General features: G+C 46.4%; 2 protein-coding genes across 4 annotated transcripts in view; one reads left to right on the forward strand and one right to left on the reverse strand.

Moving 5' to 3' along the window:
- The window catches only part of brf1a (BRF1 RNA polymerase III transcription initiation factor subunit a), a 72,796-nt gene that overhangs the window by 44,000 nt on the left and 5,708 nt on the right, over window positions 1–23,088 (reverse strand). For 2 of the 3 annotated variants that reach the window (XM_034577457.1, XM_034577458.1), the window contains exons 4-12: window positions 20,630–20,803; window positions 18,613–18,644; window positions 14,998–15,070; window positions 6,339–6,488; window positions 4,550–4,643; window positions 4,273–4,399; window positions 3,232–3,271; window positions 2,647–2,739; window positions 1,343–1,660 (exon numbers count right to left, since the gene is read on the reverse strand). In XM_034577457.1, coding sequence (XP_034433348.1) covers window positions 1,343–1,660; window positions 2,647–2,739; window positions 3,232–3,271; window positions 4,273–4,399; window positions 4,550–4,643; window positions 6,339–6,488; window positions 14,998–15,070; window positions 18,613–18,644; window positions 20,630–20,803 — 1,101 coding nt within the window. The remainder of the gene's footprint in view (window positions 1–1,342; window positions 1,661–2,646; window positions 2,740–3,231; window positions 3,272–4,272; window positions 4,400–4,549; window positions 4,644–6,338; window positions 6,489–14,997; window positions 15,071–18,612; window positions 18,645–20,629; window positions 20,804–23,088) is intronic. The other variant, XM_034577460.1, reaches the window with a different exon arrangement.
- On the forward strand, window positions 9,705–14,045 carry LOC117756717 (BTB/POZ domain-containing protein 6-B-like). Its single transcript, XM_034577477.1, has 4 exons — window positions 9,705–10,643; window positions 11,398–11,488; window positions 11,715–11,833; window positions 12,461–14,045. The coding sequence occupies exons 1-4, from the start codon at window positions 10,252–10,254 to the stop codon at window positions 13,491–13,493; spliced, it is 1,635 nt and encodes a 544-aa protein (XP_034433368.1). The 5' UTR covers window positions 9,705–10,251; the 3' UTR covers window positions 13,494–14,045.

Consider the following 23,088-nt stretch of genomic DNA (forward strand, 5'->3'; position numbering starts at 1 on the left):
CTTGACATCACAGTCGTCTCACAGTAACAAGGTTCTGGGTTCGGCCCCCGTGCCTCTGTGTGTGGAGTTTGTTCTCCCAGCGTCAGCGGGGGTTGTCTCAAGGTCAAAAGGACGTGCAGGTTCATTTAAGAGTCAGAATTTCCTTTAGGAGTGAATGTGAACATGAGAAGTCTCCAGCACTTGCTCCGTTTTCCCACCGTTTCCGTCCTGAACCACACGTTCGCTCTAAACGCGGTGCGACGGGTTTCAGGGTCAAATCAGCAGCGACGAGGATATAAACCTTTTCCATGTTTAAAAAGACTGTGACACGTTGGATTCTAACGTTGTCGAGACTATAAGATCAAGTGTCTTTTAATAAACACGCGTTTAAGCTCGTGTCATCTACCTCCGAGATTTCTTCCACAAGAACGGCAAGAATGACCTTCTCAGCTGCCGTAGCTGCAACATGTATGAATCACAGCAGTTTGATCGAGGCCCTGACCAGAGCGAGTCCCGCCTCTCGCCCACTCACAGCTGGGCGAGAGGCTGACCAATGAATGGATTTTTCTTTCATCTCTGAGTACTTTGTCGAGAATAAACTTAGCACGTATGTGACTCGAGTTCAGACTTGAACCCCCACATCTATCCTCACACTGCTTCCTGTCGTTTCTTCAGGTTCTCGTTGAGGACTTTAGTTTCATTCTTCGCTCCAGAGAGACGAAGAATGAATGTTTGACGCCAACGGACAAAACAACGGCAGCTTTTTGACCCGAATCGACATCAACGACCTCCAGGGTAAAGAACTTTCTCGTCTCCCACACATTCGCCTCATGTCTGCAGTGCGAGTGAAACTTTCATTCGCAGCTCAGTAGAATTTAATTCTGGAGCAAAGTTAATCATGACAATTAAACCTGAGAGACAATGTGTGACTTGATTATGGGTTATGATGATGATACAGCACCATTAGCAGGTCAGACTCCAGGGAAACGCTGCTCTCAGAAAGACCAAGCGCTCATAAATATGAAGCTGGAGGTGTTTTTATTAAAAGCTGCAGATTCTTCAGATTCTTTGGCTCCAACTGTTTGTATAGTGGAGATTTATTAAACACACCCGCTCGCGCCTCATCTGCGTGGATCACACAGACGACACATTGAAATGCAGAAGAAGCTTTAAAAGCACAAACAAGACAAATCTAAGAACAACAAACAAAGAGGAACATGGCAGCGATTCTTCTATTACGCCCCAGAAATCATCAATCTGAGGCAAAACCGAGAAAACCTCCAATCTAGTGAATCGGATTCCTGTTGCTGTGAAACCAAATCAGATGTTTCTGCGTCAGAAAGAAGAGTCGTGGTGAACTCACCGTTCTCCTTCTGGTGTCCGATGCAGTTGCTGATGGACTCGGAGAGGCCCAGGGTGGAGGCTGTGGGCATCGTCCCCAGGATGGACTCCAGCGACGGGCCTTTTCTCCTCGGAACACCCCCCTCCTCCTCCTCCTCCTCCTCCTCTTCCTCCTCCGGCCTCTTCTTCTCCAGCTTCAGCAGAGCCTCCAGCGTGAGCTCGCCGAGCTCTTTGCCGAAGTGCTTGGCGACGGCCTGAAGCTCTTCCTCCGCTTCCTCGTCCCCGTCATCTGACATCTTGGACGACGTGGAGAGGACGTCGTCTTTGACATCTGGATCTTCTGGTAAAGAGACGGACAAGAGGGATAACAATAGAAATAAATTCAATTGAAAAAACGAATATAATTAAAAACATACATTTTTGGACAAAAACTATATAAACCACAGACAAGAAGAAAAGGATGGGAAATAATGACATGCAGGCAAAATAATTGGGATCATAATTTTGGCGTCTTTCCTGCCGTCCTGGCTGCTAATTAAAACGTGTCCTTAAACTGGACACAATTAAAATGTGCTCACGCAGACTTCAGCCCACGAGTCACAGGAGCAACTTATCAGTCGTCGGCCTGACAAGAAACGAAACGCCGCCGGATCTGAGGGCGCCGCAGCAGCTGGACCCCCCCCCCCCTATCTGTACTGTGTGTGTGTGTGTGTGTGTGAGAGAGAGAGAGACAGACGAAGACAGAGAGCCAGAGATAAAGAGCCAAAGGTAGAAGCAGATAAAGACAAAGAGCGACAGGGAGTGTGATCTGATGTGCTATTTTCCATGGGTGGGCGTCAGTGTGTGTGTGTGTGTGTGTGTGTGTGTGTGTGTGTGTGTGTGTGTGTGTGTGTGTGTACTTTGTGAGCACCATTTTGAGCATAGACCTTACTGGGTGAGGACATTTCATTTAGAGCCACAGAAAGAGATGTTTGGTTGCCGGCCCCTGTTTTGTTTCAAAACTCCGGCATTAGTTTGACGATAGAAATGTAGTAGTATGGATGTGGCCTCTGGTTTCGGCTCAGGGGATGAGGGTAAGGGAAAGGCATTTAGTTTTTATGATTCGGAGAAGGAACTAGAGAATGCTTTAAAGAGCGTCCTCACTGAGACAGAAGTTTCCCCACTCATCCAGTTTTTGAGCCCTAGAATGAGACTTTTGTAGAAGCTGCGAATTGTAGTTTGAAAACCAAGGGTTGCATCATGTTTTGTAATAAAATGAAAACGTATCAGCGTGGACAGAGCCTTAGCATGTGTGTGTGTGTGTGTGCACGTGGCTCTGCTCCGTACCTTCTTTAGTGTAAGCAGCGTACACTCCTCTCAGTTTGGGTCGGACGCTCTCGAGCTCGGCATCGATTTCATCCTCGTAGACGTGGATTTCATCTGTTGAAGATTAAAATGAGCGATTCATTATATTCATCATAATAGAGACTGAGGAGAAGAAAGAAAATCAGAGGCTGAGACGTTTCCCCAGAATGAACGTGTATGAAACCTGCAGCGAACACAAATTACACTCGTGGTGCTTTTTTATGATCTTGGCTGTCACAGGCCGTTCTCCTGAAACGGGTCTAACCCTTTAAATTACGTTTCCCATATGGTCCGTAATTATAACAGAATATGTACTGTAACATAATGTATGGTTAATTACATGGTGTGCAGAAAATAGCTGCTTTGAAAAGAACACGGAGCCGTTTCCTCTCTTCGCAGCGTTTCACTTTGCAGTGGCTCGTTGAAGAGAACAGGACGATGCAACCGAACGTATGAATGTGAGGAACTGTCCTGCAAAGATAATGTTCGCTAAAAGAAAAGTCAACAGCCTCGGAGTCAAAATGGCCTCATGTGATTTTTGAATAGAAAAACATCTCACAGTCATACCTTCGACGTCGTCCATCTTTTTCTTCAGCTCCACCTCCAGCTGGAAGAAATACAAATCAGAGATTACAGGGTGGGTTGAGAGAAACATCTGTATGGACGAGGTGCCGACTGTGTATTAACGAGGACGAACAAGAACACAGTCGTGTGTTGTTGACATTTATCGAGTGTAAGAGTGAGCGACAACTTTAAGAGCGGCAACGGCTCAAGTCAATTTCTCATTTGTTTTCTCCGTTGACTTTAATCTGACGCTAAAATACTGGAAACAATAGAAAACACTGTAGGTATAAGACTGTGTACATAAGAGTGAAGGACCTACACATCCCATAATCCACTGTGAATAATCCCTTTAAACAACTTCAAACGCTTAATACCGCCGAGGATTGTGGGAAGTGCTGTACTTCTCTTTGACATAATTCTAAATATAATCAATACGAGCTTATGAATAAAAACATGTTGGGGATGGCTTGATGTGATGATGCATTGGTATATAGGGTTATTTATATATATATAATTTATATACTTTAGTGTATATGAAAGTGAATATAATCTACTAATGTTTCCAGAATGAATTTAGTTAAAACACTGTTTTCTAATTTTAATATAAATTGTTTCTTAACTGATGAATCATGTCACAAACTCAATTAAACCAAATCAACACGGATACAAATCAATGAATTAAATTTAATATCTGCAGGATTTAAACTGATCATTTATTCCATGTTTATTACTTAAAATTATTTTCTGGTCTTAAATATTTGTCAGGAAGTTTTAACGGAACTCTAAATGCCCGAGAATGTTAAAAAACTTCTCAGTTCAACGTGGATGTTTAAACATGTTCAACCTTTTTCTATCACACGTCTCTACAGAGATGAAACGAGGTGCTGCCTCCGCGTTAGAGCGGGAAACGTACGGATCAGTGACCTCCGACAGTTTCACTCTAAAGGTTAATATCCTTCATTAACGCCTGAGGGCTGCAACTAATCATCAGGAATAGTATGATATAATGTCACAAATACGTCTGCTCCGCCTCCTCGTCCGTACCTGCTGGATCTTCTTCTTCTTCAGGCCGTCCGTGTAGCAGGGCGGGTCGCACTCCTGGTCCAGATCCACCCGCATGAACTCCTCGATGGTCAGCTCGCTGGTGGGCGTGTTCTCAAACTCATTCAGTCTGACGCCCGGAGAACAACAGGGGGAACAATAAGACAGAATCAAGATGGTGACGGGTCGGAGGTCGTCCTGTTTGGTTCAAATCGTGTCCCACGTAACAAACACTCTACTGTCAGTACATGATTAGAATATTCTTGGTTTTCCCGCTCACCTTTTTCTTAACGTGCTTTCACACACTTTCACGACGCTGACGATTTCTTTCACCGTGCGACAGAAGTCGTGCATGCGAGCGGCGACGAGAAGAGCTGGAAACAGGACGAGTAAAAACACTGATGAGATTTAACATAAAACAACAGTCAGCCTCTAATCACGTCTGTGTGGACTTTATGCACTGAACCGAATCTGGAGCTAAATTTATACAAGTACACAGAAACCCCCCCCCTCCCATCTGTGTATAAAGATGGATGCCACTTCCTCCCATTATCCAACATCAAGCTCCACTGAGTAGTTATTTCTGGTGCAGTCTCTAAGCCTGCCCGTGTGGAATGAGCTGTTTGTTTGACTGTGGTGAAGCTGCTTTTCTTTCTCAAACTGTAAAAGTGACCTGCAGCAGATAAAGAGCTGCTGCTGCTCAGAGGTCTGTTCACCTGTTTACACAAAGCTCAGTGGAGCTGGACTCACAGAACCTGAATCAGCTGTCGTTGACGTTGACGAGTTCCAGCTTCAACAGGGACAGAGCGCAGGTCGCCTGCTGATTCTAGGTTTATTAATATGGAAAGTATCACGTGTCCGAATCGCACCAGATTCAACACTGAACTTGTTCCTGAACAAAACACATGAAGCAGAAAACAGGAACAATTCTCCAGAAATCTGGATGCTACAGATATCTGGAATTAGTGGATACATTAGATATTTTTATATATATATATAAAATAACGATGTAACAAAAGTACACATTTATGATCAGGACTCAATCACAGTCAAAGATGTGACTCAAACTCAGATACTATGTTTTGGTATCCAGCTGTTTCTGAACATCTGGAGGACTGGAGGTCAGACCCGACAGGACGGGGGCACCTGAGTCCGCAGAGCCAACTGTCCCCCCCCCCACACACACACTAAGTTTTAAAAAAGGATTCACAACAATGTTAATATTATGCAATGAGTTACAGCGCGAGCCTTGAAGGAGAACAGTTATATAACCGTCATTAGTGTTGCTTCACTCAAGAGCCTGTTTAAAGATAGATGCTTCTCCTTCCACATGCACACGTCTAACAGCCTTCAGGACCGAAGTGGCGGCTTTTAGCTCCGCTGAGGACTTCCTCAAACATTTCAGCCCCATTAGGATGAAACTCCAACACCGCTGGTTTTCCTTTTCCTCGTCTCTTCACATTCACGACCCGTTTGTCCTTGAACTCACCGAAAGTAAATCAGCGACGGGATTCTGCTTCCACCGGAAAGAACTTTCTGCAGATGCATGTTTCTGGTGCTTCACCAGCCATATTTACATCAGTTTTGGGAACAAACTTTTCCTTCTTCCAACTGAGTGTATCCTCCTCAATGATTTATGATAAGCAATTAATTATTCAGGCAATGCAGCAGAGGAACAGAGAAAATGGAAAATTGAAACCGGGAGTGTAAACACGCAGCGGGCAGGAAGGCGGCGTTTCGGTTTCAGGACGTCGTCGCCGGTAATGCGTCGACCTCGAGTGTATTCAGGGCGACAGCGGCCGAGAGAAGAACTTAAAAAATAACGTCATCATCTAAAAATAAATTTGTAGGCTCGACTCTCGACTCTCTCATCAGGGCGACCTATGACACTCAGCCCTTAAAACCTCCAGCAGAGGCTTCAGACCATCAGGCCTCTCTCGCTCCGACACAAGGTCAGTTTGACGACTGGAACCAGGAACCTCCAGGCTGCAGCTAACACCACCCCCCCCCCCGGCATCAATACCCTTCACTGTACAGACAGTATGTGTAGTCCTCCGCCTTTGTCTCACCTGCTCCGCAGAGTCCCGACGGCCTTCGTCCCGTGTGCATCCAGTCCCTCTTCATCCTCTGCACCAGTCTCATCGCCGTCATGGCGACGTCGTGGTTCTTCTCGCCAAACTCCAGCAGCTGGGCGAAACGTGGGATGTAGAGGCACGGGTCTGATGGAGGCAGAAAACAGGGGGAAGATTTAAGGGCCTGTTCGTAAGATGCCAAACTTCAAGGCAACTAAAGAGCTTGTGTTGTCAGACTTTAATTATTTTGCTGTGTCTTAATGAATCAGCCGGACATTAATAACTCATTTCAATCTAATTTGGAAGGTAAGAGACATTATTTATCTAGATAAAGATGGACGACATGACAGCAAGTGCAAGAATTGATGTCATTTGCTCAAAGGCACCAGAGCAAGCCTCTTGTAGGACTTTGAGTGGGGACCTCAGAGTTGAGCCTTCATGTTATTGTACTTGTCAGAGACTAATATCTGTTTTGCTGCCACAGGACGACACTGCTGAGGCCAAAACTTTTCCCAATTAACTTCCAATGAGTCCATGTGACAGTGTACGAGCCCTGCTTCACCTTAGAGCGGTAAACAAACCAGAAGCAAAGTCAAAGTCGGGTCTTTCGGGGGTTTTTTCTGATTCAGATCAGCACCTGCAAGTTTCCCAGTAAAACCAGTCTCCTGCCGCTCTGCTCCTCCAGAGAACCAGAGGATTAGCATTTCGCTCCACAAAGTGCACCGCAGAGCGAACAGCCTGTTTCTCATTCACAGTCTCTGTCCAGATTTTCTCAGCTGGCAAAAGGATACGAGCGGGCAACCGTCCAATCACAAGCTCCCGTCTCAAGCTTTTTGCTCCTCGAATTTCTCAGAGAAACTCGAATCATAAACTTTATGGAAAACGCTTCAGATGCAGAAGAGGAGAAAAACAACAGAACCACCTGTTTTTGTCATGAAACCGTGTGGCAGGTGTCCAGTCTTTGTTTTTAATCCTATAAATGATTTTAACATGTGAAGGAATCCAATTTAATAGAGAAATTAACTGGAGTCTTTGTTCCACTACAACTGGGAGACAAAAGGTTTTAGGAGTTTTGTGCTCAGCAGCGACGGTGGAGTCGAATATCTTTGAAGTTAGTAAAGAGCAGTCCAGTGGAAAGCTGGTAGAGCCAGCTGGTAATAAGATCCAGGCTGATCCCTTCCCCCTCCGAGCCATGTAATGATACGTCTGCAGAGCTGGCCATCGCTGCTCGGAGTTTTACTGGAGTGTCGGTGAGCGCCGGGCCAGAAAAGATCTCCATAGAAAAGAAATAAGAGGCTGTTTAGGGGAAATAAATCCACCTTAAATCCCCCTTCGGTTGAATATAATCAATCTGCGATGCTCAAACAGCCCGGGAGTCGCTCTGTGATGGAGAGCTGCAGTTTACCTTTTTCATGCACCCACTTTACCTCAGCCTGCCTCGACTCCTGTCTGCTCCCGTTCCCCAGAATTACTCGGACCACCCCGGGAGACGGGCCCTGAACTTGCTCCTTTCAATCAAACGTGAGAGCCGAGCTGCATGAATAGCATTAAAGCTGCGAGGAAGCTGTTCCCTCAAAACCCAGAACTGTCCGCGGGCCACAATGCATTCTGGTCTATTTTCTGTTACCGCGGCTGCAGGAATAGGTCGCTGGGTTTCAGAGTTTTGGCCGATTGAATTTCTATCTGTATTATCGTGGAACGTCAGTGTAAAATGTCTGGAAAGAAGCCTGTTCTCATCAAATCCTGACGGATACCGATGAGGTTTCAAAGCATTTTCTGACATAAAAACTCCCCGGGTGCTTTTTCAGATTCTTTGATGTGATGTCACGTTGTTAGTTTGGTCAGTTATCCACAGGAATAACTAAGATTAATTACCAAAAGGCTGCTACAACAAAACACAACTGATGTTTTCATGTTTTCCTAAAAAAAAGTAGTAAAATATAGATTTTTGAAAGGGAAACAAAAACAAAATCCTGAATCTGCCAAAATAAGGCTAAAAATACTGATCGGTACATATCTCAGTCAAACACGTGTTGTCTCTTTGTGATATTTTCAGAATCTGAGGTTTTCTTGACTCAGAGAAGCCCATGCATGTATTTGTCATGTGCAGACTGGACGACTGCAGTTCTCTGTCAACAGCTCGTCCAAATAAAACAATCCCTTGATTACATCTCATCCGAAACTCAACCGCACCAGATCAAAAACATCAGACCGTGTAACTCTGGTTCTCCGGCTCCTCCGCCGGCTGCCGGCTGTTTTCAGAGCACAGTTTAAAATTCTCCTCCTGGTCTACGAGGCACTTCATGGTCTGGCGCCACAGGACTTATCGGACACGCTGTCAGGTTCAGCGTCTCAGCAGATCCCTCAGGTCACAGGGTGGAAATCTCCATGAGCCTGGAGCACTTTCTAAGTCTGGTGAGATCTCGTTCAGTATTTATGCTCCTGAAGAGCCGAACAGTGTCGATCTGCTCTTCTTAACTACCTTCAAAACTTCATAAGTAAAGCCTTTCCTCCCGAGTCGAGGTTTTTCTTCAGCATCACATGTATTAGTGCGTTTATATGTGTACATTATACTGTATATAACCATGTAATGTGGAAGGTAACTACGTAAATGTAGTGTACTTAATACTGCAGATTAATATAAAAAATAGGCTACATGACTTTTTTTGAGTGGAATATAATGTGGAATGTAACTAAGTAGATGTACTCAAGTAGTGTACTTAGCAATACTGCAGTTTAAATATTAAATTCGGCTGCAATACTTTACTTTTTTGTTTAAACTGCAGATGCTACTGTAATGAGTTACATTCCTCGTTACAGTAGCATCCATGTAAACCAAGAAAAGTCTTGCAGTCAAATTTATATTTAAACTGCAGTATTATTAAGCACATTACTTAAGTACGTGACACTGAGGGCTGTGAACTGTTAACCTATAGATACAATGAACTATGATTATTATGGTTTTTATTTATTTGTTTATTATTATTAATAATGTATGCTAGTCAATGGAGGGGATTTGTTTTACCCACCTACCAAAACACCAAATGTTTAAAATATATCCTTATTAGATAAATAGATCACAGTCCTGAGCTGAAGGTGTTTATTAAACAGATTATTATTCATTCTTTCATTCCCTCCATCTTTTCTTTTCTAACTTTATCTGTATTTATCCACAGGCTCTAGTGAACGGGGCGGAGGAGGAGGAGGAGCCTCAGGGCGGTGACGCACTCTGCGGAGCCACGGAGGGAGGTGCTCCGGTCCTAGTGACGTCGGCGCCGTGCGGCCCTCTGATTGGTCCTCGCCGAGCTCCGGGCGTCCGACGAGATCACGACGAATAAAAAAACTAAAATCCGCTGAAAGTCCGGACACATGACGGATCAGCTCCGCGGCGCAGAGCAGCTCCGGGACATCTCCTCCGGACCGGGACACGGCACCTCCGGGACATCTCCCCCTGGACCGGGACGCGCCACCTCCGGGACATCTCCCCCTGGACCGGGACGCGCCACCTCCGGGACTCCTCAGCGGGCTGCGTGCGGAACCCTGCGCGGGGACTGGGGACGCGGAGGCGGGCGGGAGGACTCGGATTATCCGCTCTGCGAAAAAAAAAAAAAAAAAAAAAGGGAAAACGAGCGACGCTCCGGTTGAGACCGCGCGGGGGAGATGCGGTGACCGCCGGGGAAACGGAAAGGAAAGTGCCCGCGGTCGAAGTTGTAAATCGCAGGGGGGACGAAGCGGAGGGATATTGTGGATGTTATCGTGGGGAAAAACTTCCCGGTCGACGCCGTTTTGAAGGCGTGTTTTCCGGGCAGACGCGGCTGAGCTCCCCCCGTCTCTCCTCGTTCACTCCACCCGGCAGGCGACTCGGTTCGTCGGACACGGGACGCGGCGGAGGCTCGGCGGGCGGGTGCCGATGCCCACGGCGGACTGCAGGCTGCTCCATCATGGCCGGATCATGAGGTGTTGGACCTACCTGCTGCTACTCCCAGAAACGTTGAAAAAGTCCAAGCAGGTCGGCGGGCTCCCGGGCAGGCTGCCGCTGTACTATGAGATCCTGAGCCTGTCCCTGAGCAGCAAGAAGCCGCAGCAGCAGAGGAAGATGGCCGCGGAGCTCTACCCCGCGTCCGGCAACACCAACCTGGCCAACGGCACCGCGGGGGCGGACACCGAGAAGAGCAAGGCGGCGCAGGTGAGCCAGGCGGCCGGCGGCAGCGCGGCCACCACCCCGACCTCCCTGCAGAACATCAACAACAACAACGTGGAGCCCCCCAGCTGGCAGAGCAGCCACCCCACCCTGAGAGAGAGGTACCCCGGCCACACTCAGCCTCACCCCCCACCCCTCAGACACGTACCACCAGAGATCAGACCCTGCAGAAAGTAGATTAAAGGTCATTATCGGGTAATGACAGGAGCGTGCAGCCGCTGTAATAACACGACAGCAGCTGGAGATGCAGATAGATGCTCCACAAAGAGCAGTGAGGTCTGTTCCTGCAGCATCGACATATTTAGATTCACCATTTTATCTTTAAAGTTTGCAGAATAGCTCATATTTCATGTTGTTAAGAAGCTTTTATAGACAAGGGAATACCATCATTCACTTATCCACTCGTGTGCATCCTCGCGAATACTTTATATTTTTACGTTTCCTTGCCTTTACTTTGACAGATGTATGTTTTTTTTTTACTGTCCCCATTTCCCCATCGTGGGACTAATTAAGGATCATCTTGGTTTATAGTTTGTAGAATATGAAAAATCTTTATTTACTGAGCTGCAACATTAAGAAGCTTTTTTTTAAAAAACGATAAAATGATCCAGGATTTTACTTTATCTTCTTTCCCTCCGTCTTCTCTGATCGTGGACTGTTTTACATTTGTGTTTTCGCTCTGGGAACTCAAACCATCCAGAATAATAATAAGTCGGTTTCTCTGATTCAGCTATTGTGGCTATAATCCTCCGCAAACCTATGAAAATAACCAGTGTCTCCAGGCAGAGCGGCGGTGGAGGGACTGGGTGTTATACAATACTGGCGGCTTATTCATGCAACCTGCTCTGCTCTTAGGAATGCCTTGATGTTTAACAATGAGCTGATGGCTGACGTCCACTTCATCGTCGGCCCCCTGGGGGAGTCGCAGACGGTTCCAGCTCACAAGGTAAAGACACCTCGCACTTTTTTGAATTTGCCCTTGAGAGGGGAAAAAAAAATGTAAAAACCGAGCGGCGTTTACAGTTTGTCCTGTGAAATTCAAAACGTCCTTCACATGAGCAGGGAAGTTGTTTATATACGTGTGCAGCACTCACAGCCTGCCTCTTCCTGAACTCTGTGTGATTGTGGTTGCATGTGTCTGACGCGTCCGTCCGCTCCTCCCCCCCTCTCAGTACGTGCTGGCCGTGGGAAGCTCCGTCTTCTGTGCCATGTTCTACGGCGATCTGGCGGAGGAGGATCCCGAGATCCACATCCCAGACGTGGAGCCTGCTTCTTTTCTAATTCTGCTGAAGTAAGCCACTCACCATCCCTCACACAGCCAAGCAGGAGGAGAGATGACAAGCGCAGTCAGTGTCACTTCAAAGCATATTATTACTCATCCAAAGCTAAGCAGAGGCGAGCGCCAGAGTGCTGCGAGCGCCAGAGAGCGGCGGCAGCGGCAGCAGCAGCATGGTGCTCTGTAATTGCTGGTTTTCTCAGCACTCTTTGTTCAACTTGAAACATTTTTTTTCCCCTTCTCCTCATCCACAGCCTGATATTTTTCTTAGAGGCGAATATATATTCAGACGACTGGTTATAAATAACCGGCCTTTGTTTCTCACTTAGCAGCCTTGGCTAAGCCGGCACCGGGCCCTGTTGCCGGTCGTTTGAGGAAAGGGTCGGATGAGTTAAGTCATCAAACGCTCCTCTTTGAGAAGTAGAAACAGGAGATCATTATTTCCATTTAGCCTTTTTGGTTCACTTGTGGAGTCCAGTGGAAATTAGACTGGGAAGAAGAGGAGATTATTACTCCAGAGCCATGTTCAGGGATCCAGAATCAGTTTGCACGGTAGAACACGGTGCATCATGTCTCATTAAGGAGAATATTATGTAAGTTAGACTTCTGCATATTTAAAAGTCATCTTTCTTCTTCTTCCAGGTACATGTACAGTGATGAGATTGACCTGGAGGCAGACACGGTGCTGGCCACCCTGTACGCTGCCAAGAAGTACATTGTCCCTGCACTGGCCAAGGCCTGCGTCACCTTTCTGGAAACCAGCCTGGAGGCTAAGAACGCCTGTGTGCTGCTCTCTCAGAGCCGCCTGTTCGAGGAGCCCGAGCTGACGCAGCGATGCTGGGAAGTGATCGACGCTCAGGCCGAGCTCGCTCTGGGCTCCGAGGGCTTCTGTGAGATCGACCTGCAGACGCTGGAGATCATACTGCGGAGGGAGACCCTAAACACCAAGGAGGTGATGGTGTTCGAGGCTGTCATGAACTGGGCCACGGCCGAGTGCAAGAGACAAGGTCTGGGGCCCACGACTCACAACAGAAGGGAGGTCCTCGGCAAGGCGCTGTTTCTGGTGCGCATCCCCACAATGAGCCTGGATGAGTTTGCCAACGGGGCGGCGCAGTCGGAAATCCTGACACTGGAGGAGATGCACAATGTGTTCCTGTGGTACACTGCAGCTAAAAAGCCGGAACTGGACTTTCCCCTGACTGCGAGGACGGGTCTGGCGCCTCAGAGGTGCCATCGCTTCCAATCCTCGGCCTACCGGAGCAATCAGTGGCGCTACCGCGGCCGGTGCGACAGCATTCAGTTCGCTGTGGACAAGCGGATCTTTATCGCCGGGTTGGGACTGTATGGGTCGAGCGGCGGCAAAGCCGAGTACACTGTCAAAATTGAACTCAAGAGGCAGGGGGTGCTCCTGGCCCAGAACCATACCAAGTATGTGTCGGACGGGTCGAGCAGTACGTTTCCTGTGTGGTTCGAGCACCCTGTTCAGGTGGAGCAGGACGCCTTCTACACGGTGAGCGCCGTGCTGGACGGGAACGAGCTGAGCTATTTCGGCCAGGAGGGCATGACGGAGGTGCAGTGCGGGAAGGTGACATTTCAGTTCCAGTGCTCCTCCGACAGCACCAACGGGACCGGAGTACAGGGAGGACAGATCCCCGAGCTCGTGTTCTACGCATAGGCCGCTCTGGACTGCTGATGGGAGCTCGCCTCCCGGCCTTTAAAGTAATGTAGCAGTAAAGACACTTGAGTAATGTCACACTAAATGGCCTGGTTAGTTCTCCGAGAGACTGTTTTAAACAAAGCTGTTGTTCTATCTTTATTTAATTTAATGTTATTTTTTTTATTTAAATACTCGGTTAACGTTATTTGCTGGGACGCTGCGGCTGCTGTAGAAAAAAAAAACACTAACACGCTGATTCGTGGTGATGTAATCAAGCTGAGCTCCACAACTGGAACAACCAGTGGCTGCTTCACTTTGGGTAAATGCTTTAGTCCAGGCAGCGACATCACAACCAGGAGCAAACTTTGTGTAGTGTTATGATTCTAAAAACGCAGGAAAAAAGGTAGAAATCTTGTCGAGTTGTTTTTGCACTTCAGAGAAACGGCCTCAGAAACGTTGTGTCTTTTGTAAAATATGTGAACGGCTTGATGCTGTTTGAGGCCAGATGTGTTCTGTACGAGAATGAATATACACCTGATGATGAAACATAAAGGTTATAATGTGATTGAAGCCACAGATGTCATCTTGTTATGGTGCCTGGGTGTGGGGGGGAGGGGGTTTAGAGGGGCAGCAGCGCCCTCTGGTTACGTCAGAGGGAACTACACTGTGGGTTTATGAAAACATGGATAGATTTTTTATGTCTTTCCACACATGAAGAATAAAAATAGGGTTCACTGGAAATGTTGCGGGGCTTGGTTTAGTTCCTCTGGGGTTTGGTCTTAGAAAATTCAAGAGAAAGGCCAAAAAGCTATGTTACGGTATGTGAGGTTTCTAATTTTAAACACTTTGCTCGTCTCTCTGGAGCAGTGGGAACATTTTTGAGCTCAACCCAGCTGCTTAAAAAACTCCACATCAACCAATTTTACGACGTAAACAAACTGAGTATTTTCTTTCCCAGTACCTGAACTGAACCTGATCAAATACCCGTGTTCATTTCTCCAAATGTCTAATTGGTAGATCTCACTGGAATCATTTCTGTGTCTGGTGACATCGCTGAGATACTAAAATCTGACTCTTAAAGCCACTGGGACAAAGTGAATCATTACTTTGGGTTTGGAAACTTCAAATTAAATCACATGAAGCCTGAGTTTACGTGGATGTTTACCGAGCCTCTGCTGAGAGTCTCCGATTTGTATGGAACCAATAAGTCCCATCACAACCCATTTAAATCATTGATCTATTGTTCGAGCTGGTTCCAGTTTAGCAAATTGCTGCTTTATTCTGTTTTAGTTTGTTGTAAATTTAATAGATTTGGGTTTGGGACTGTTGGTCAAACAAAGAAGAGACATTTGAATATTTCTCTTTGGGTCTGGGGGACATATAGACAGATATGATTGGCCTATCAATCGATAATTAGATTAACATGTAGTTACACATATTTAGGTAAAAGATATCCACAAAATAACAACCAGAAGGAGCAGATTCATCATCCACAGATAATTATTCGAGTAGAGGTCAGTACCTATAGCCGGGGCGTTGATGCACAGTTCTCTGGCCAGGACGAGGAAGGTCTTTCCCAACACGTAGACGTTCACCTGTGGAGGAAATACAACATTAAAGAAACTAGAATGTCAGTAAGTGTTATGCAAACCTCCACATCACGTTTCTCAGCTACACACTGGTGATAGTTACAGGTGTCTCGTCCTATTTGTTACCGAACAGCAGCGGAAAAAAATGCTGCACCGAAAGAAACAACAGCAGGGCGTCCTTGGTGGAGGTTATAACACGAGAGATGTTAAAACCCTCCAGAGTAAAGTCTGTGTCCTTGTGCATCACTTTAGTCTAATTTTCTAACTGCGTTTGGACACTTTAGGTGATTCAGTAGATCCCAAGTGAGTTTGATGAATCCAGGAGTCATCGCACTCTCAAAGCCACTTGGAGAAATACAGAGCATCAGTTTTAACAGGAGGGACATGACGGAGGTCGACCGGTGCGTTAGGGATCAAAACACTTTCAGGTTATGTAATAATTCAGTTGTGTCAGGTTAAGTGTTCAGGTTACATAATCCACCCGAAGGCTGCAGCACATTTTCCTTCAATATGTGCGATTAAAAGATCTCTGCTGCCGACTGAAGGGATTTTTGTTTTCAGGTAAAAAATATCAAAGTATCTGTGTCTCAGTCGCCTGCACTGCAAACAGGACTCAGTCCACGTTTCCTTCACTGCCAGAATATAAGATCCACTATGGAGCCAAACATATCTGTGTTCTTGGGTCTTGAATACGGACGGAGAATTTCATGATTTCAGTTGTAACTCTGCCAATTTGATTTTACAAAGTTCCAGCCTGACTGCTTGTGTTCACACTGTTTGAGAAGTTTGGTTTGTTTAGTTGAAAGAACAAAACAAGAGGAGAAAAGTACAAATAAAGTTCCCGTTATCGAAAGCATAGATTACGTTGTAGCAGTGGTAAGAATCAGTTGGAATATTAAGGTCTAATGACAAATTGAATCGGGTATTTTTGTATTTTCTGGCCAAATAATCGTGATTTTGTCCTTCTTTTGACCTTCTTCACTGGAGGATGTGTCAGCGTGTCAGGGTGGAGTTAGATGGTGGATGAGCACCAACGTGTCAGCGGGGGTTTTCACTCTGGAAACTCCCATCACAGATGTTTCATTGTCTTCTACCCACAGCACCTCCAGAAGGCTCGGCAGTAAATTCTGTCATCCCCTGGTCCCCCCCCCCGCCCACTCTGAAAGGACCTGATGACGAACTCCGCTGAATAACAAAGCCACAGGGCCGCGCATCTATCATCTCCCCAAATTAACAGCACCACGGCCCAGAATGAAGCTTCTGTGGGCTCTGGGCTGAAATCTGAAGCAGACGGCAGCGAAAGCTGGAGGCTCGTGTCGTGAACTCAGGTCAGATCTCTGTCATTCCTTCAGAGCGATGCTCCAGACCTCCAGGGGGCTGGGGGGGGGTTTCAGAGCAGACAGACGGACTCTCGCTCTCAGCCCCCTCTGGAGTCGGACCGGGGCGCAGATGCTCCTCTGCTATTCTGGGAAGAGGATTCCAGTAAGGGAACGGTGGAGGAGGAGGTGGAGGAGGAGGAGGAGGAGGAACAAGTGGAACAAGTGGAGACACTTTTCAGTTCAACGGTGCACAAATAAAACTAAAATGAGGAGTTCACTTCTCCTTTACTGTCTTCAACTGCAGCTTTTTAAAATCTGCAATAATCTATATTTCTATATAATCAGTGGAAAAGCTTGATTGATTTTAAAAGTTATTTAAAGCACCGTGTGAAAGTCAAGACTCTGGTAGCTTGAGTTCTTCCTTAAAACTTTTCCTCTTTGGTCTAAAGCTGATATTTGAGTGCGAGTGAGTGAAACACTGAGCTCACGTCTGCAAATTAAAATCAGTCGCAGCTCTTTGAACTGCCGCTGAGATGAAAGGGAGAAGCGGAGGAGAAGATATCTCCTTCTCCTCCTCAGAGCTAAGTGAAACTTTCCGGGTCGAGGGTCAACTCGGAAACGCTCTGCCAACGAAAACACTGAGTGGATACGTGATCCTTCACAGTCGAGTCTCAACAGGTGGACGAGGAGACGATAATAAGACCGGGGGCGGCTCAGATTTAATTAAACTTCTACTGAAGCTACAACATACAACCACACGTCCGATGTCAACAGGTCTTCACACAAACAGGTGGTGAGGAGAATTCTGTGACTAAAACATGACGCAGCTTTTTACAGCTTCACGATCGTGTTGATGACAAACGGGGAGAACGTGTCAACTGTCGGAATCAGCTCCAGCGAGTTGAAGAGTGAAGCTGAACTGTAGATCCGTTAAAAACCAGAGTTTATCTCCAATATTCAGCAGGAAACCGTTAAAATATGAAGAGTTTGGTGGATTTGTTACAGCCGCATGTGACCCGGGAGTGAATTCTGCTCGTATCCCTTCGCACTGGAGACGAACTCTGAGGTTATTGGATCTTTTGATCAGAGGAAAACGGTCTTTGGTGATGCAACCTGCTCAGCTTCCAGAGGAAACTCCAGAGTGATGAATTCATAATAAAATCAGACGTGGTTAACATAGAAAACAGCTGATATATTTAAAGTCAGTTATTGATGACACAGATCCTCATTCATCCACACAAAGTGAGACGCTCTGGGTGTGGACACATAAAAAAAATAGAGTGGTGGAATATCACCGAGCCACAACCGCAGCAGCGTCAATGCGAGGCATTAATAACCCGGCCCACCCACCCCCCCAACCCCAAATCCACTTCAGATCCACACCCAGCCTCCACATGCCGGGGTGTGGACGGGGGGGGGGGGAGGGGCTGCCGGCTCCTCCACGACAGCTGGGCGCATAAAAATAAAAGCCCCTGACCAGCTGTGACTCCGAGAAATGTCCCGCCACACCCCTGACTCACCGTGAATTAAACATGCAGACAAATGGAGGGGTTTCTAAATGTATACATATGTGCACACACACACACACACTCAGGTTTAATTACATGGCTCTGAAAGCCAGAGGACTGCAGGGGCACGTGGTTATGCAGAGATGCATTATGGGAGTGGTGGTGAGAGGTAGAGCGGGCACCTAAGTGGCTGTTACAGCACGGTGGGCATCAAACCACATCAAAGTGAGGAATAGAAATAAATGATTTAAAAGCCGCGGAAGTTTCTTCTGGTTTGGAAGTTTAGATGCTTTATCTGCAATAATTAATTAATCGATTGGACGGAAAACTTCTGGTTTCACCCGTTTGTCTTACACAGAATATTCAGAGGTTTTGGACTCTTGATTGGACAAAAAGATAAAAAGTTTTACTTGGAAATCAAAAGAACGTTCGCACCACGTTTGCTTCATTTCTCTGTTTTGAAGGGAATTAACAGTTGAAGGCTGAATCTGGGACAAAGTGACTTGTTAAGGACGCATCTCAGTCGTTAATGTGTGTAACTGTGAAACACAACTTTAGCGGGGAGGTGCAAACACTCAGCTTTGGCTCCAACGTGTCTTCAGATGCTCATCACTCGCTTTAAGAAATGAATCAGTTCGATTATTCAAAACCAAACATTTCAAGAATGAGGTTTTCCCTTTTCTCTGCTCTTTTATGAATGGATAATGACGATGACACGTACCTGCAGCAGATCACTGAGATCCAGCAGCATGTCTGAGAACAACGGGTTAAGGAAACTGAAAGGAAAGAATCACAGTTAAAGACTTAATTTGTCCCGATTCAGAGGTTTGACGACACATCACAGCCTCGTCACACTTCACAGGCAGCAGCCACTCAAACGACAAGCGCTGCAAAAATCAGAAACAAACAAGTGAATCATGTTGTGCTCAGGCAGCTGATCACTGAACCGTCACCTCTGACCACGACTCTTCTAAATATACTGCAGAGCCGCCGCTGCCCTCGCCGTGACCTCACACCCCCCCCCCCCCCAGCCTCTGGACTTGCCATCCAGCCGGCTCCGCTCGGACACGCCGGTTTCCCTGGCGACGGGGTCTCCGTGGCGACAGGTGCACCGGTCTCCAGGCTGGCTGTCCGGGCGGATTAGCGGGGCTCCTCTGAAAAGGCCTCACAATGGAATTAGCAGCAGCGCAGATGAAATGGAAAAAGATAATCCCGGCGCACGCCGTCTGGAGATTAGAGACGAGCGCCTTAAATCGGGAAAACAAACGAAACATCTGGGTCCACGAAAAGAAAAAACTACAACCTCTTGTTGGTGCAACACAAGACGACTCACTTAAATACCAGGAGATGGATCCTGACACTGATGGAGTCAGAACTTTTAGTCTGAGGAGGTTTCTCCTGGTTTGAAGCAGAGATGGTTTAGACTAATGTGCTTTGAACGTTTGATTCATTTGTCTTCCAGTCGTGCACCAACACGTTTCAGTGGTTTTCTCAGTTTTGAGATGAACCAGAACATCGACTGTGAGTCAGAGCTTATCCACAAACATCAGTAACTAACTAATGCTCCTGCGTCTCCATCTCTGCAGCCAGTTTCTAACATCTGGTTGTGTGTGGAGCCATTGTGAAAAGCCATGAACGTATTTGCTAACGTGCAAGCGTGAGATTAAAGAGGTGGTTTCACAGATCCCTTCTCCTGGCTACGAAGGCGGGCAAAAAGGAATCTGGTCTTTTTTTGCCGTTTGTCAGAGACGCGTCGTTACCCAGAAGATGGCTATCGACTCTAACTGATGGTTTTTCACAAGCGTTTGGTTCTGATCTGGACAAACAGAGGCAGGAAGCAGAGAGAAAGGAAACGGTGGAACCACTAAGGAAGAGGGGGAAGTCAAGGTCAGAGAGAAGGAGATGGATTCAGTTCCCTGCAGCCTGGGAAGGATGGTGTGGCCCGGCGCTTTAAATCAAAGTCCAGATGAGATGAACATTTCCTTTTCACTCTGCTCTGCTTCGTCCCGATTCTCCTCTGCGACAACATTACGGACCCACCCAGCTGTGGAAGAGGAAGTGAGCAGGGCTATTTTTACCCAGGACTCACTGCGCCGAACGTGAACAAACAGACAGGCCTGTACTGACACACACACACACACACACAGACACACACAGGGCCTGTAAACAATGCAGCAGGAAGCATTACACCCTCCTCGTCCCTCTTTCATTAGGCAAACCTATCCAGTCCGTCCTGTGCCGCCGTTACATAACCGTCACCCTCGGAGGCGAAGTGAGTCAGGAGTCAACCAACCGCACACCGAGCACGACGACAACACAGAGCCGCCCTGTGAAACAAGGATCAACCTTAAAGTCCCATTATTCTGACGAGGACACGTCCCCCCGTTAGCAGACTACGACACGTGAAGACGGGCGGAGACGAGGATCACATGAGAAGCAACCTGCAGATTTTAATGAGTTCAAGATGCAGGTTTGAAAACTTCACGAACACTGAGCTTCTGCTGTTTCAGTCATGCTCTCAATCGCCCTCTAGTGGCTGGCTGCAGTACAGGTGATAAACCCTGCCTCCTCCATGTTAGCGGATGGGATGAAACGTGTGCGTCTCATTCACAATGTCATCGTAGCGGCAGGAAGTAGAGACACAACGTTTTCTATGACAGTAACATTTCACGGTTTCATTTTGCCCATCACCACTGTTTCCAACCTTCCTACAAACAGGAAATGACCAGGAAGGATACGGGGCGTTCCCTCCGTGCGGCAGACCAGGTAGAGGCAGGCGGCGATGACGTGGCCGCACTTGCGGCCGTTGGTCAGATGTTTGGTGAGCGCCATCCGGTAGAAGTTGAAGGCCGTGTCCAAGCAGTGCTGGTTCATCTTCAGCTGGTGGCCCAGAGTGTTGATGTGCAGTTTGGCTGAAGAGACGGACACAAGCACACAGAGACGTTTCAGTTCAGAGACACTGAGGACGTTTACACTGCAGCTGCTTCGGATCACAGGAGAAACCAGAGAAAACAGACAACAAGCAACTTATCTTAGGACATTAGTGATTTGAAAATGATGAGTTTTGGGGGTTTTATTCAGCTTCTTCATCCAGATGACAGCGACATTTGGTTTTACTTTAGTTTATTTTTAGTTTCTTGTAATAAGAAACAAGACGCTTGTGTTTTGATGCTGTGTCTCATCAGGTCCCAACAGAAACAAAGACGTTCACATTGGCATTTAAAGCCACGAAGAATTTAACTGTTTACAACAGAGTTCCACATATTTGGGTTTTTCAATAGTTGATGCTGATATTCAGAGATCAGCGATATGTTATTTCTATTCAAAGATTTAACAACAAATGACACAAACGTGTTTATTCATTTGAACACAAAGATATTTTAACATTTTATAAAGTGCATCGCTTCTGTTTGTTCAAGTGGATCTTTTTATTATTTCATAGAACAAAGTGCACACGTAACAAAACTGCTAAACTCTCCCTTAAGGTCCGGAGGGATTTATTTTTCATTTTAACTAACACAAACCTGATTGATCAGCAAACTGATTCATTGGTTAATGTTTAAAGTTTATTTGTGATGATTTATGGACAAGAAGAGATGTTTTATCTTTATAACTTGTTGTGTTCAGATCTCTTCAGCTCCGGGCGGTTTCACGACAGCTTCATCATCAGACACGTTTCTAACAACGTCTGTGAAGTTCAGAGAAAACAGGAACACACCTGGAAACCTTTTAAACTTTAGCTTCAGATATTTTGACTCAACATACTTTACTTTACTATTTTGATTATATGATGTGACGTCACTTAATAACAGGATTGTATCCACGTCACTCACACGTGTGTTTAACTAGTTTTAATTCATCTACTACGCTGACCAGATGTTGTGGTTGTTAAGATTCCTGATTCACAAAGATCTGTCTCGTCTTGTGTGTTCACACATCTGTGCGTCACGTACTTAATGAAAAACAATAAGTCCTGACAAGTTATAACAGGAACCTGAGGCGTGAGGATCCGTTCATCTGACCACGGAGAAAAGATCGAACCCATCCTGGTGTAAACAAACCAGAAAGTACAGGCGAGTAATTACACAACATCACCGAGTGCAAACACAGGTCTGAGGCACGTCGGGACACACACGCCTGGAGACATGCACACGGGTTCCATTACACACGTGTGCAACTGCATAACTGCGTCGTTACACGCAATGGCACAAAAGCATGTGTGCGCCATTCTCTGTAACACACACACACACAAAATGCACCAGCCAGTTCAGATGTAGCAGCAGGTGGAGACTCAAGACAAAAGAGTTTATAATTAACTGCCACAGAGCTGCAGGGTGTGTGTGTTGTATTGTGTGTGTTGTATTGTGCGTGCCCAGAGTTCATGACCTGCACACACACACAAACTACACACAAACAAACACAAACACTTACACAAAGCCAGATGTGTGTGACCCACTGAGTGTGATGTCTGGGAATGTGAACGACTCTGAGCTCATCGAGTATCATCCAGCATCCTGCTCAGTTTTACACACTTACACACATCTGACACCAACACACACACACACACACACACACACACACACACACACACACACACACACACACACACACACACACACACACACACACACACACACACACACACACACACACACACACACACACACACACACACACACACCCCCCTTTATCCTAAACCACGTCTGCTCCTCTGTTTCCTGAATCTCTATCATCCCTCCTGCTTTATGTGAACAGCTTCTTCAGCAGTGAAATCGCAGCTTCCTGGTATGAAAGATATGAAGAATCTGTATTTTACTCTGTTCCTCTTCTTGTTGCAGCTTCGCCCAAACAACAGAGGACGAGCAGCACATTCGTACATAAACTCAAAAATAAAACTCAAACAATCAGCAGGAGACCGATGGAAACTACAACTTTTGTCGATGTAGAAATTTGAAACAGGAGCTGGGAGTCAGAGATGATAAGTAGGGCAGAGACTCCGAGCTGCAGCGGTAATTAGGACTGTCTCAGGTTTTAAAAAAGAAGATATAGAAATAAAAACTTCCTGCACTTTAAATGACTCTTCAGCTCAAACCTCACCACACGACGGATTCTCTCATAGGTGCCTGTAAATAAATAAAACTCATAACATTTACATGAATAAAAACTGGGACAGTAGAAGCTTCACACGTACGGATTT

This window comes from Hippoglossus hippoglossus, chromosome 22, assembly GCF_009819705.1.
Source record: "Hippoglossus hippoglossus isolate fHipHip1 chromosome 22, fHipHip1.pri, whole genome shotgun sequence".
Classification (NCBI taxonomy): Eukaryota; Metazoa; Chordata; class Actinopteri; order Pleuronectiformes; family Pleuronectidae; genus Hippoglossus; species Hippoglossus hippoglossus.

What these genes read in the sequence shown, in the direction of transcription:
- LOC117756717 (XM_034577477.1), top strand. Translation starts at nt 10,252, where the DNA reads ATGCCCACGGCGGACTGCAGGCTGCTCCATCATGGCCGGATCATGAGG. An exon ending in AGACGGTTCCAGCTCACAAG is followed by an intron (nt 11,489 to 11,714) that starts GTAAAGACACCT and finishes CCCCCCTCTCAG; the next exon opens with TACGTGCTGGCCGTGGGAAG. An exon ending in TCTTTTCTAATTCTGCTGAA is followed by an intron (nt 11,834 to 12,460) that starts GTAAGCCACTCA and finishes TTCTTCTTCCAG; the next exon opens with GTACATGTACAGTGATGAGA.